The following is a 14519-nucleotide window of genomic DNA, read 5'->3' as shown; positions in this document are numbered from 1 at the left end:
TAAGATAAATTTAAACCAAATTAATTTTGAATCAATGCGAGTTTCAAGCATGTGTAAAATTAATTATTTTGAATTAAATGCGTGCTCATGCTCCTTTTAATAAATAATCCAAAATACTAATTTAATAAAAATAATAATAAAAACAAAAATGACTAAAAAAAAAAAAAAAACCTAAATTGCTAATGTAAAAACTAAAAATCATTTTTGGGCCATTAAAAAGAACTGCATTCGTGCAAAAGTTGCTGGTAAAGATCTGAGGACTTCTGTGCGGCGCAGAGCTTTGCAGTCAGTTCACTCCTCTCTTCCTCCCACTTTCGCCTCTCTTCTTCATAGTTCTGCAGAAAGGTTTGGCAGTAGTCAGCCCACTTGGTTGCGACACACAGCTCTCCATTCAGCCTCGCCTTCTCCTCCTTCTCCTCCTCCCACTTCCTCCTATAACCTTTATGCTTTTCTTTCTCCTTCCTCAATTTCTCCATCACTTTCTTCATCATTTCTTCCCTCCTCGCTTCTTCCTCTTTCTTCATTTCATCTTCTCTAGTCTTCAAAACCATCCATTTCTGCAGATCTTCAGCCTTCTCCTTCTCCTCCTCCTCCTCCTCCTCCTCCTCCTCCTCCTCTATCCTCAACTGATCTTCAGCCTTCTCCTCCTCCTCTTCCTCCTCTATCCTCAACTCCTCTCCGTATTCTTCTTCTTTGCGATCATCATCTTCCCACCAAGTCATTATCAATTTTATCTGTTAAACAACACCAACAAAAAATTAATTAATATTAATATTAATATCAGCAATTTTTTTTTTTATCATCTCTGATTTTATTTAGTCAAAATTTTAAAAATATAAAAATTATCCTTGTTTTTAATAGTTTTCTTTTTAAGATATGATTTCAAAATTTTCTCTCTAATCAAATGCTTCCTAGAAAGTACCAAGAAAAAAAAAAAGATTTTTTTTTCATATTTAATTTTATTATAAAAAATATATAATAAAATCAAATATAATTCAAATTAATTAAATATATATATTTATAAATTATTTAATATTCACACAAAAGAGGAAAAAAAAAGTGAAATAAGCTTAAAATAACATATAAAATAATTTATTGATTTTATTATTATTATTATTTTAAAAAATCTTCAAATTTTTGAACCTGAAAAGAAAATATTTGAAATCAAAATCAGTATGAGATTTGATTTTTAAATTTTATGATAATAAATTTTTATTTTTAATATTATTCTAGAAAATAATTTAATTTTTATTCTTATGATTTACTAGGATAGAAAGAAGCAGTGAGTCAAAAAGTCAAAATAGTTATGAATAGATGTACAAATGACAACACATTAACGATTCTAAAAAGGTTTATTTTTTTATTTTTTTATTTTTTTTGGCCATTTTAAGAAAAAATCATGGGTTTGGATTCGTCATCACCTGCTTCTTCATACTAAAAGACCTCTGCAACCGGCTGGAAAAACAGGAAGCAACAAGGGCAGCGAACCAAGCCAAACAACTCTCATGCATCAAAAGAAGTGGGATACAAAGATCAAAATAAAACGTCCACCCAAACCCCTCCAGTATCTGAATATGACGCTCCTGCAACCAAAATATTTCAATCACCCATTACCCAAAAACACACGAGAGAAAGAGAGAGAGAGATGGGATCAATCCAAACTCACAAAGCCAAGGTCAGAAATCTTCCGGCGAGTCTCGGATGAGCCCAAAATCAGACTCAAGATGGCTGGATTGGTGAAGCTGTGGCAGGCGAATGTTGCAAGAACATAGTTGACGAGCGCCCATGAGAGAAGAGATTGGAAGAAGAGACGTGAGAGAGGAGATGGGATCCTCAGGAGCCATGAGATCATTGAGATGTAAGTTGGGAAGAGGAGACATGAAAATGAGAGCGTCTTGGAGAGGATGAGAAACCTCTTCATACCAGGAACCACGCGCCACAGAATTCTCTCCACCTTCTCCATTGCAGTGGGGGTGACGAAAGCTATGCCTTGATGATTCTGAGAAGAGAACTCTCTCCCTCTGTACAATGCCTACACCACAACACGTAGGGTTCTTGTGGAATAATTTAAAAAATGCATTTATTTGTAGAAGATAAAAGGATAATATTGATATTTTTTTAAAATTTAATTTAGAAGAAAATTGTAAATCATGTTGTTTTTCGAAAACCCGATAAATCATATCAGAAAGTATAGGTCCCATAATCGAGAAGTTGGATTTGATCTCCGAGGTTTTAGGTTATGTTTACTTGTTAAAAAAAAAAAAAAAAAAGAAGATAAAATCAAAATCAAGAATTTCTTTAGTTGGATAAAAAAAACATTATTCTATTATCTTTAATATACAATTATTATAAAATTAATGATATTAATTAATTTATCTTTTTTATTAATAAAAATTATTAATGACACAACAAATAACTATAATATGAATAATGTACAATTTTATATATAGGAGAGTTGTTATTTTAGGTATGAAATTAAATTCTGAAATTTCTTTAGGTTATGTAAAAAAAAAAACAAAGATGATAAGAAAATAAAAAATAAATTTAAATTAATTAAATTATTTTTATATGTTATTTTAAAAACATTTCACTAATTTTAGTTCATGGAAATAAAGATTAAATAATTTATAAATATATAAAAATTTTAATTTATTTAATTATATATATATTTATTTATTTTTTATAATACAACCAAAAAAATTATTTATCTTAATATTTTTTTCTTTTCATAATAATTTCCGATACAAACGTAATCTTATCGAATTTTATTTCTCAAATTTGAGAATTCAATTTATAAAGGCTTATTCGGATATACTTTTCTTTTACTCCCTTTCTTTTGAATTTTTTAAGATAAATCAAGGGATATATATTTGGTTGTTATTTTATTTGTTTATTGTTTAATTTTTTATAACCTAAAATTTAAAAATCATTTTTGATAATCTATTTTTGAATTTTAAAGTTGGATAGAACACATGAGAAAAAAAAAGTATAGGTGTTAAAAATTTCTTGATTTTCAAAATTTTTGAAATACATTTTAAAATTTGAAGTTAATATTATTACTCACTTATGAATATTGGGAATTTGTGGAAATACATGGAAATATCATAAAAAAAGGTCTTATTTTAGTTTTGTTCACATGCACACTGATTTTTATATTTTATATTTTGATAAAAACTACCAAATATATTTAAGATATATGAAAATGAAAAAAAAACTAAAAAATATGATTTTTATTTTTTGATTTTCTATTTCCATTTTTATTTTATTTTATATATAATTTTTTATTTTCAAATGCGTTGAATGAAAAAAGTGAAATGGCTTAAATTAGAAGAAATTTGTAAAATCTTATTTGGCCTTGAGTTTTACTTTTATGAAAAATGTTGCGATTAGTGCTAAGTGATTTTAAGAAGTGTTTCTATATTAATATAATTTATAAAAATAAAAAATAATGTTTTCAGAACCAGACAAGTCATTGAATTGAAAAAGTTACTGATTCACGATTCATTGGTCAGACCGACGGTCGAACCATGGTCAAATTGGTAACGTCATAAATATACAATTTATAAATTATTAAAATTTAAAATAATTATAAAAATAAAAATAATGATTTATATATTATTTAAAAATTAAAATTTTATTTAAAAATCAGAAAATTAGTTTCAAATTCCAGCGAAGAAAAAGGGGGGGGGGGGGGGGGGGGGGAAGGGGGACGGTTGCAGCGGGTTTTGCATCCGGCAGTTGGGCGGCCAGGTAGGTGGTGTAATGTTTTTATATCCTCTAAAACGGCAGCGTTTTGATGACAAAAGCATCAAAATGACGTTGTTTTGATACTATAAAAATTAAAAAATATATATAATTGAATCGGTCGGCGATCGGATCGGCCAGTCCGATCCATTTTTTAAAACCATGATAAAAAGTATTGTATATTTTTTAATATAAAAAATACTCTTAAACACAAAAGAATTTCTTTATTTTTTTTATTACAATATATTCTTTCTAAGTATTTTCTTCTTATTATTATTATTATAAAAGAAATATTGAGGTTTTCTTCTAAGAATAACTATCTTCATTAGCAGTTTAATAATTATTTTTAAATTTTAGAAAATATTATATTGTGAGATTTTTTTATTTTATTTTTATATAGAGATAGGTAACTTTAATAACTATGATTAAAAGTCTTATGTAATCAAAAGGTTTTTTTTTTCTTTAATTCAATTGGTTAAAAAAAAAAAATCAATTCAAATCAACTAAATAAAACAAAATTCAAGTTAAAAAATAATAGAAGTGATTTGTGCTCTTATCCATAGATTTCATCAATCAAAAGATAAATCATCAAAATCAAAGGTGATAAAAATGAGGCTTGAGTGCTCCTTTGGGACTAGTATTCGATTGAGCCAAAAGTTTAGCCAATTAAGTAAACAAATTAGAGACTCGAATGATCAAAGTTGCTTTTTCACCCAAGTCAATCAGTTGAACCTAACTATGTCTAATGACTAGTTTGGTCAAAATACCATATTCATTGACCTCTTTCCATCCTATCATTCAAAACTTCAACCCTATTATTTTTTTGGTTTTGGGCCAAAATAGTCTTTTTACGAGAAAAGGAAAAAAAATATTAACCACTTTGTCAAATTTATATTCAAAATGACATTTTTATTATCAAGTTGAAGCCATATCATTAAAATATATATTTTTAAAATTTAAGTTGAAGTCTTAATTGTTAACCAAGACTTCAGTTAAAAAATGAAGTGACAATTGCAACCTGAAACCTCAATTGTTAATTAAGATTTCAGTTAAAAAATGAAGTTTTAATTACCAATTAATATTTCATTGTTTAAGTAAAATTTCAATTGTCAATTACAATTTCATTTTTGAACTGAAACCTTAGTTGTCAATTAAAACTTTATTTTTGTGGGAGGATGATGTGGTACTCACATATAGGGATGGCAACGGGGCGGATTTTTTCGGGTACCCGCCCCTAATGGGATGAGGTTTAAATTTAATAAACGGGTTTTGGACGGGTATGCGATTTTTTTTTAAACCCGGGGCGGGTTCGGGTATTGCCCCATCCCGCCCCGCCCCGTTTACATATAAATTTAATTTTAAAATTTAATTTAATTTAAATTTTAAAATTAATTTCATTTAAAATTTTATTTTACTATTTTTAATATATAGATAATAATAATTTTTTTTAATAAAATAAGTTATAAAAATTATATTAATTTTATTATTTATAAAATATATTTATTTTAATGTAATTAAAAAAATTTAAAAGTAATTTTTTAAATGGGCCGAGAATGAGAATTGTTTTTAATAAACGAGGCGGGGTTGGGATGGACCCATCCCGAACTAGCCCCGTTGCCATTCCTACTCACGTGACTGGTAATAGGTGACATTGAATTAAGTTTCAAAAGTACATAAAAGGTGCTATTGACATACAAGGTTGTGATTAGTTATTGTATGTGAGAATTTTACTAGGAGAAGGTTTGAAGATATAATATATCAATTGTGCAATGTACACTATCATTTTTATTAGTTTATCAAAGTACTAAATTATATAATTGGTTGCGGTTCAGGTTGATAGTGTTTTTACTTAAAGTATTTTTAGAGTGTCTTTGGGAGTAATTTTATAAAGTATTTCTAATATTTATAATACTTGAATAATAGAAATTTTTAAATATTAAAAATATTAAAAACGCTTCTTAGAATCATTATAAAATAAGATTTTAATGAAAGTGTTTTACTTAAAAGTTTTTTTTTAAAGAGAATCACTTATTAGATGTTTTTTACAAGTGATTTCTAATACTACAAGTGATTTTTTAGATTTTTGGAAGTGTTTACTAAGTTTTGCCAAACATCTAATTTTTTTTTTCAAAAACGCTTTTTAAAATCAAAGTAATTTCCAAAATCACTAACAAATTGACTCTTAATATTACAAAAATGGTAATTATGCAAATGGGGCATGGTTGAGATGAAATGGTAATTAAGTAATGAGGGAATGGTTGAGATGTTGGATCAGGAAATTCATTCTATTTCCCATTTAAATTATTTTTTTAAAAAAAAAAGAAAAAGAAAAAAAATTCATTCTTAGACAAATCAAACTTACTCTTGTTAAAATTTTAACTTCTTTTTTTTTTTTTTACATGTTATTAATGATTTATTTCTATTTCCATCGTAATTTCATACTTATTCTCATATATTCCGATGGTATCTTAAAAGGGTATTTAATACGGAAAAAAAAGAATGGAAATGAAGGAGAATTATAAAATCATCTCAAAAAGTGGAATTCAAATATTGTTCCAAGTAAGTTTTGATTTCCATAAAAATAAATTTTTAATTATTAATCTAAACTTAAATGATCCCGTTTATTTGTGTTCTAACCATACTCTAAATGCAAATTTATTAGTGCCAAAAAGATAATAAAAGTGATGGTAATACCTGCTTTTTTTTTTTTTTTTTTCTTAAAATGATAAATTTAAAATTTTTTAATTTTTTTATTATCATCAAAGATTCAAAGGTGGTATTTAAGTAAATTATTAAATTTGAAGAATAAGGAGAAAAATTGAGTTTCTCATCCATCTATCATGTAATCTTTAGATAAACACAAGTCTATAGCCATTTATTTACCAATTTGCATTTTGATAATATCACCCATGACACTCTCTTCCATTTATGTTGGAAAATATTTGTATGAAAATAATATAGCAATTAATTTTATTAGAGAAATTTTGTTTCAAAACATTTGTTAATTAGGTTCTTTTCCATTGTGAATAGGTTTTGTCTTTAGAAAATATCAATTATAATAATATAAAAATTAAAATTAAATAAAAATTTAAAGTGAAATATATGGATTGTGTCATGCTACCTAAAAATAATAAAGCCAAAAAAAAAAAAAAGAATAAGGTATTTTTCATATCATGGGAGGGGAACGCTTGAACTAGAAGAAATATATTAATAGGGCAAAAAAAAAAAAAAGAAAAGAAAAAAAATGAAAAAGTTTGCCATGTGGCAAAAGAACATTCTAAACCCTAAGTGGCCAAGAGCGTATCAATCGCTTGATGCTAGAGCGCGTCAAGCACAACCCCACCTCACCAAATTTCAAACTCCCATGAAAAGATAGCCGTTGAAACACCAACGACCGATTTCTCTTTATTCACATCGGACGGCCGCTATTTAGTAGCCGTTGTTTTCAAATATAGAAGTGAGCTTCGGCTGTGTAGACACCACCCGAATTCTTCGATTCTATCTCGCTGTTCATTTTCCCTTTTTTCTTCGTCTCTTTTAGCATTTATATAGGAAACCACAAAGAGCCAAGAGACAGTACGAGAGTCGGAGAGAGAGAGAGAGAGAGAGAGAGAGAGGAGAGAGTAAGATAATTCATCAGGTTAACGGCTTTGTGGGTGGCGTCGGTGTGGAGTTCGGGGATCTAAGTTCGACGCAAATCAGCTTAGATTCAACCCCATTTCATTCAGTTTGAGAAAAAGTAATAAAGGGTTGTTCTGGGTTGGATGTTTTCTGGTTGAATTATCTAGGGTCGTTGCTGATCGTCAGTTTTCTTCTTCTTCTGTTGATTAAGAGTGATATAGGGTATTTTGGGTTTTAGTTGTTCTTTCTTTCTTGGTTTTGTTGCTAATCTTTCTATAGATCCATGGTTTTGCCACCTTGTTTGGTTTTCTTGAATGTGTCTTGGAAATGGATTCTTACTTTTTTCTGGTTTTGGTCTTGAAGGCAATCAAAATGGACTCTGGATCACACCAGGCAAAATCCGATCTCAATGGAGCTTCAAACCAGCAAGGTAGATTCAATTGAGGATGGGATTTTGTAGATTTGGTTAAATTCTTTGGATTTAGCTCCTTTAATTGAGCTGTAGGATTTCCAATTACAAGATCTTCTTGTTTTGATTTTTCTCTGTGTTTTATCAAATATATAAGGTGCTTTGAGGATAGGTGGTTCCAAGTTTGTTCCACAGATGAAACGCAGCAACCGAAGAGCTCTAGGCAACATCGATCAGAACATCTTGGGAGCTACCCTTCAGCCTTGCGTGATCACAAAAAGAGAATCCTCAGGGTGATTCCCATTATCCCAAATAGAAGCTCTAGCTTTAGGCATTTTTCCTGGTCTTAAACTCCATTTTTATCTGTTTTTCCTCAGTTCCATGCCATAAGTTTGAATTTATTTTGCTCAGGAAAGATGCCATCTGCATGAAGAACCCAGAAAATTTAGCATATATACCAACAACAAGGTTGGAAATCTATTTTTTAAAATCTCTTTCTTATTATGTTGAAATCCATTTTGCTCATTTCTCATTGATGTTGATTAGTTTCCTTGGTGTTTTCTTAGGAACTTTGCAGGAGAAATGGTGAGGGAGCAGCAGAATTGAACTGAAACCCCCCCTTTGTTTCTTTTACAAAGAAAATTGGATTGATTTTTTCTTGAAATAATTATGTTAACAGGAAATTGAGAAACCAACAACTTTGGCCTCAAATTTTCGTGGCCATGAGGATTGCAAGATTGAAGATGTTGGAGAGTTTAGGGATGTTATTGATGCTTCCACCCCAATGTTTGTGAAGCATACAGAAGCAATACTAGATGAAATCGATGAAATTGTTTGCGTATCTACTAACCTTAACTTTTTTTTTCCTATATGCATTGGAGATGAGAAACCGAAAAAATAAAATAAAATAAAACCATTAATATCCTAGCACCAATCTGTAGGAGGAGATTGAAATGGAAGATGCAATGGAAGATGACCTTGTCTTGGATATCGACGGTTCTGATATAGAAAACCCGCTTGCTGTTGTTGAGTACATAGATGATATATATCATTTCTACAGGAAAACTGAGGTAGCTTTACTGAAAACAGACTTGTTTCATTATGAAATTGTCTAATTTTATACGCCCATACTGCTTCGTAGGTCTTATAAATTTATTTTTTTCATCAATTGACTGATGATTTACTTCTATTGTAATGGAACAATTAAGAGCAATGACCTTTTATAGAATGTATTGGCCATGCATATAGGTTTGATTCATTGAGCAATATTCATTTTATGCAGAGTCTCAGCTGTGTATCACCGGCCTACATGTCCTTTCAATTCGACATCAACCAGAAAATGAGGGCTATCCTTATTGATTGGCTTATTGAGGTATATGAAACTCCTTTGGTTTGGTTCTTTTGAAAGGAAAAATATGAGAATGCACTTAGAAAGTCTATTAGCATTTGGAACAAGTCAGTTTGATGCTTAATTATGCGGTAATTCACGTTTGCTCCTTTGAAAGGAATCATTTAGCATTTAGAATAAGACAATTTTGGACTGATGTTAATGACTGTAATTCAAGAAAGTATACTAGAACTTTAAACAAGTCAGTTTGACGCAAGTATATGACCGATATTTACGGTTGCTTCTTTGAAAGGAAACATTTGAAGTGTACTTTGGAAGTCTATTAGCATTCAGAACAAGACAATTTTGGACTTGTGTTAATGACACTTTTCACATTTGCTTCTATGAATGGAAAAGATGAGAGTGCACTTAGAAAGTCTATTAGCATTTGAAACAAGTCAATTTGATACATGCATATGACTGATATTTGCATTTGCTTCTTTTAAAGGAAACATTTAGGGCGCACTTTGTAAGCCTATTAGCTTCCAAAAATACAGGGCAATTTTTTGTGCATTTATTGGAAGGAAACTTTTACGCGATTCATGTTTGCTTTTTTGAAAGGAAACTTTTAGGGGTGCACTTGGAAGTCTAATTGCATTAAAAAACAAGTCATTTTCAAGCATTTATAGGACTGATCTTTATGACCCGATATTCACATCTGTTTCTTTGAAAGGAAACATAGGGTGTACCATTAGCATGCAAAATAAGTCAGTTTCATCCAAGATTTCGCCATCATCTGAGATTTAGGTCCTCTTCTTCTCCATTCAAAAAAAGTCAATTCCATTGAGTTTGTGGAGTAGCACCTTAAAAAAATGCTAGCAAAAACAGAATGGAATGGTTCTGTTTTGAATAGACATCCAAGCACACTGTGCCTATATGATGATTCTTTTCATCACTTGCTTTTTGTTGTACTTAAGAATGGATCATTAATCGCCTTTTTGAATTAACAGGTCCACTACAAATTTGAGCTCATGGACGAGACGTTATTCCTCACAGTCAACCTTATAGACAGGTTCCTAGAGCGCCAAACAGTGAGCAGAAAGAAGCTTCAACTGGTAGGCATGACAGCCATGCTTTTGGCATGTAAATATGAGGAGGTTTGTGTTCCCATTGTGGAGGATCTAATTGTGATATGCGATAAGGCTTATACAAGGACGGAAGTTTTGGATATGGTACTTTTCGTGTTGTACTTTAGTGCTACTCTTATATCTCTTGCCTTAATGGGTTAGATTCATTAACCAAACTTCTATTCCCATAGGAGAAAGTCATGGTGAATACTTTACAATTCAATATGTCTGTTCCAACACCATACGTATTCATGAGGAGATTCCTCAAGGCAGCTCAGTCGGACAGAAAGGTTAGTATTAGCCTAATAGGATTCCCACAAGGCAGCTTAATCTCAAACAAGTTTTAATTATACTTCATTATTCAGCAAAATAATCTTGATAACGTATGCTTGTGACAGCTCGAGCTTCTCTCCTTGTTATTCATCAAAATAGTTTTGATATAACCTATGCTTTATGACAGCTCGAGCTTCTGTCCTTCTACATCATTGAGCTATGCCTGGTTGAGTATGAAATGCTCAAATTCCCACCATCTCTGCTAGCAGCTGCAGCAGTTTACACTGCCCAGTGTAGTGTTCTCAAGTCTAGTCAATGGAGTAAAACATCTGAGTGGCATACTGCGTACTCTGAAGATCAGCTCATGTGAGTCGTTTTTTGAATTTATGCTCCTCACCTGTTATTGTGCGACAAATTTTGGAAATAAGGGAATATCCCATTTTCTATCATGATAAACCATTCTTATGTGCTAACAGGGAATGCTCTAGGATGATGGTTACTTTCCATCAGAAGGCTGGTACAGGAAAGCTCACTGGAGTGCATAGGAAATACAGTACTCATAAATTTGGCTATGCAGCAAGGTCTGAACCAGCTCAATTCCTCCTTTAGTGCTGCATGGTCAGAAAGTGATTATAGCTTACTGAGTTGTGATATTTGTGTGTAGTAGTGACTAACGCAATATGTTGCCCCCCTAGTCAGGTCAAAACCCTACTTTCTTTGGTGGGATTCTTTCGTTGCTGAAGTCTTTATGCAGGCCTAGTTTTCTTAATTAGTCTGCCAGTTATATGGATTTTAATGCTTTCCACCTGGAATATATGGACATTTTGTTCTGGTGCAAATGATAACTAATATTCAGGTCTGTGTTGGTATGAATTCCTTTCCCAAAATAGATGTTCATAGCATGGATCAAAGCTAATTCTCTACGTGATCATGCATGGCTGAGTAAACAAAAAGAACCGAAAAAATTATATATGCAGAAGAGTATATGTAAAGGAAGGATTTAGTCTGATTTCATGAAGGGACTAAATGCAAGATGCATGGCTGAGTAAACAAAAAGAACCGAAAAAATTATATATGCAGAAGAGTATGTGTAAAGGAAGGATTTAGTCTGATTTCATTAAGGGACTAAATGCAAGATGCATATTTGAAAGAGTGCTGATTCCTCTAACTCTTGATCATCCAATGAACAAAGAAAAATTCCCCTCAGCAAATCCTAGGTGGGTGGGGGGGGGGGGGGGGGGGAGCCTGAGCTGACCCCACCCTACCAAAACACTCAAAGTTCTCTGCAACCTGTAACTTAAGTTTCTTTAATTTGCTCCTGAGTTTGGTATCAGTCTCCTTGGCTAGCAGGGCACTTCTCATCTTATATACCCTCTGTCTCACCTTCCCTCAACAATCTCTCATTCCAATAGTTTAGTTGGTGGTTCATAGATGTTCAACTAATTGGCTGGTTTGAACACCTACTAGCTTCATAATACAGCGTGCCCCATAGAGCAAGTTTCAAAGTTCAAACGCCTATTGTATCCATCCTGGAATCAACTTAGAGCCATCATGGTGCAATTAAGGTGAAGTGACATTCCTCATAATTGTGAGTTTTAACCAAATGGCTCATTTTAAAAAATATATCTACAAACTAAACCTGATTTCAAAATAATGTTCAATCTAGTGCATTTCCGTCACGCATGTCCACGTCATAAAATTGTAGTTGGTAACTACAATTTTGATTTTTTTTTTTAAAGTGGTGAAAACCGTAGTCATCAATTATGACTTTGATTATTTTAAAAAAAATTCAAGAACGTAGTAAGCAACTATGACTTTAAGTTTAAAGTTAAAACCACATGAGACTTAGAGTGAACAGTGTTTCTTTTTAAAGTGCTTTTAGTGGAATCATTTTCTCTAGAAGTGTTCTAGAAAGAAAAGGGCTTTTAAGTTGGAAGCTTTTTAAAAACATTGCTAAATGAACTATTAATGATTGTGTGATGGACGGTTTCAACATAATGGATCTCGTATGAATGTTAGAGAAAATGAGGACATTTTGTAGATGCCAATCAGCTCACATCTTAGTGATAATGTTTATTGATGTCCAAGTTAAGAGACTTGTGACAGATTCTATAAACTTAGGTTACCTCAATTATGAAATTGAATTGAGGTTTTTGATTTAATGGTCATAGATAAAAGTTTGCATTAAAGGAAATAAGGAGTTACTAGGGAATGCAAATAAATTTGTGTCTCATTGATAACGTTGGTAACAATTTTAAGTTCGTATCTAAGGAAATTCGTTCTTTATTTATTGCCAATGATTAAAAAAATTACTATATAAATTCATATGACATCGTGGTTGTTATAATCTTGAAACTTTATTTCAAGGCTTACAATGGACTTACATGTACCCATTATTGGTTCATTTCTTGAGTAATCTTTTCAAAGGCAACCCATAGCTTACTATAGGAGGTTATACACTCTTATATTCTTGAAACTTCAAGGAAATTTGTTAGTATTAAGGTTTTAATCACGTTATCTAAAAACCATTAATTACTTGGATAGACCCATATCGAGGTTTATCAAGATTTTTTATTTTATTTTATTTTTGCTTTTGAGTAGTCCATGATTTTAACCATCTTAAGAGTTATAATGAAGATTCACACATGCCTATCCATGAGTAATTTCTTAAGCCAACATTTCTAACGGAGTAACCCAAGGCTTTTAGCCATCTTGAGGTTTACAATGGGGACTAGTACTCATCTAGAAGAAGAGACATCATTCCAAACCTAACATGATGCTTGTGAGCTTAGAACTCATAACTTGATATCACTTGTTGGTTCCAAAGATTCAATATTCTCATTTGAAAACTATTACAATAAGGATTTATATACACTCATCATTGGGTTAGTAGTAAGCCAGTTGTACACACTTACTATCTCAAAGGGTGTTATCCATATCACTAAAAAATATATGGATAATGTATAATAAATATACAAATAAAATAAAGTAAATAGAAAATCAAAACTCACAAATAAGGTTGATCGAGGTTAGAGTTTGACTCTATGTTCTTAAGACAAAACTGTCCCACTCAGGTGCTTATAGTTTATTGACAATCATATCCCAATATACAACAATCACTTTCTTGTGATAGTAACACTTTAAATCATAAAAAACAACGAATCATTTGTTGATTTGTATTCTTTTGAATACCAAATATTTTGTAAAAAAGAGAAATGACCAAACTTGAAGCTAAGAAGAACTTGAATGTTTTAAATGACAAGAAAGGAGAAAGAGTGGAGAGAATGGATGAATGAATGAGAAATGTTAGGAGAACTTCTATTTATAGATTTGTTGGTGACTTATTAGAAGAGATGTGTCTTTAAAATACTAGACACACATCATTTGAAATAAATAGTATCCATTAGGAAAAGATGTGCCCTAATTCCCATTCATCTATATAAATATTTAACATCGGGATCATTTGTTAAATTGTCATGTCTGGAGGAGTGGCTTGAGGCTCTCAACAAGGACTTGAACATACTCATCCATTGATGGCTTGTTTCTCCAGCTTATGTACTTCTAATCATTCAAGGTCATTTATGGGCCATAATTTCCCAAGGAATGGTGTAAGGCTTACATCTATTTTAAGAGGGACTGCCTCAAGCTTTACATCAAGGACTTATATGCACACTCATCCTTAGAGGAGTTGTTTCTTCAACTTATATAACCATCATTTCCTAATAAGTTGTAAGGCTCACAACATGACTTTAGCCATTTTGTCCAAAAGTTATCTTGATGCATACAACGCTTACATATATTCCATTTTGCAATGAGCTACCTAGACTTACCTCAAGGACTTATGTGCACCAATTCGGAGCCAAATGGGTTCATGGTTGGCTCAAGGCTTACAACATGAGCTTGAACTTGATGATGTGAACCCGTGACCTTACTCTGATACAAATCGTTAATTTTAAGGCTTAGTTATCTCTTCTAAAACCATGTGCTTATTAATGAGGTCAAATCGATCTTTTTATAA

General features: G+C 31.4%; 2 protein-coding genes across 4 annotated transcripts; one reads left to right on the top strand and one right to left on the bottom strand.

The window, feature by feature from the left end:
• Positions 1 to 210: 210 nt before the first annotated feature.
• Positions 211 to 1963, bottom strand: LOC117911576 (stress response protein NST1-like). Its single transcript, XM_034825983.1, has 3 exons — positions 1667 to 1963; positions 1422 to 1583; positions 211 to 734 (listed from the first exon to the last, which is right to left on the bottom strand). The coding sequence occupies exons 1-3, from the start codon at positions 1961 to 1963 to the stop codon at positions 213 to 215; spliced, it is 981 nt and encodes a 326-aa protein (XP_034681874.1). The 3' UTR covers positions 211 to 212.
• A 5259-nt stretch (positions 1964 to 7222) lies between these two features.
• Positions 7223 to 11374, top strand: LOC117910035 (G2/mitotic-specific cyclin-2-like). Of its 3 annotated transcripts, none has more exons than XM_034824092.1 (12): positions 7223 to 7483; positions 7729 to 7795; positions 7932 to 8067; positions 8186 to 8242; positions 8341 to 8359; positions 8454 to 8612; positions 8716 to 8844; positions 9057 to 9146; positions 10112 to 10333; positions 10420 to 10518; positions 10689 to 10867; positions 10978 to 11374. In XM_034824092.1, the coding sequence occupies exons 2-12, from the start codon at positions 7738 to 7740 to the stop codon at positions 11108 to 11110; spliced, it is 1281 nt and encodes a 426-aa protein (XP_034679983.1). In that variant the 5' UTR covers positions 7223 to 7483; positions 7729 to 7737; the 3' UTR covers positions 11111 to 11374. The 3 variants fall into 3 exon arrangements, with proteins under 3 accessions (XP_034679983.1, XP_034679990.1, XP_034679980.1); XM_034824099.1 differs by having other exon boundaries at positions 7223 to 7587; positions 8454 to 8606; XM_034824089.1 differs by having other exon boundaries at positions 7223 to 7587.
• The last annotated feature ends 3145 nt before the right edge of the window (positions 11375 to 14519 follow it).

This window comes from Vitis riparia, chromosome 3 (genome assembly GCF_004353265.1).
Source record: "Vitis riparia cultivar Riparia Gloire de Montpellier isolate 1030 chromosome 3, EGFV_Vit.rip_1.0, whole genome shotgun sequence".
Classification (NCBI taxonomy): domain Eukaryota; kingdom Viridiplantae; phylum Streptophyta; class Magnoliopsida; order Vitales; family Vitaceae; genus Vitis; species Vitis riparia.
The sequence above is the reverse complement of the archived record's forward strand: the minus strand, read 5'-3'. Positions and strand labels throughout refer to the sequence as shown.

Coding starts and splice junctions, on each gene's coding strand:
- LOC117911576 (XM_034825983.1), bottom strand. CDS start 1,963: ATGGAGAAGGTGGAGAGAATTCTGTGGCGCGTGGTTCCTGGTATGAAG. Junction 1,584..1,666: donor AGATTTCTGACCTTGGCTTT/GTGAGTTTGGAT, acceptor TTTTGGTTGCAG/GAGCGTCATATTCAGATACT. Junction 735..1,421: donor CTTTTAGTATGAAGAAGCAG/GTGATGACGAAT, acceptor GTTGTTTAACAG/ATAAAATTGATAATGACTTG.
- LOC117910035 (XM_034824092.1), top strand. CDS start 7,738: ATGGACTCTGGATCACACCAGGCAAAATCCGATCTCAATGGAGCTTCA. Junction 8,845..9,056: donor ATTTCTACAGGAAAACTGAG/GTAGCTTTACTG, acceptor CATTTTATGCAG/AGTCTCAGCTGTGTATCACC. Junction 9,147..10,111: donor TTATTGATTGGCTTATTGAG/GTATATGAAACT, acceptor TTGAATTAACAG/GTCCACTACAAATTTGAGCT.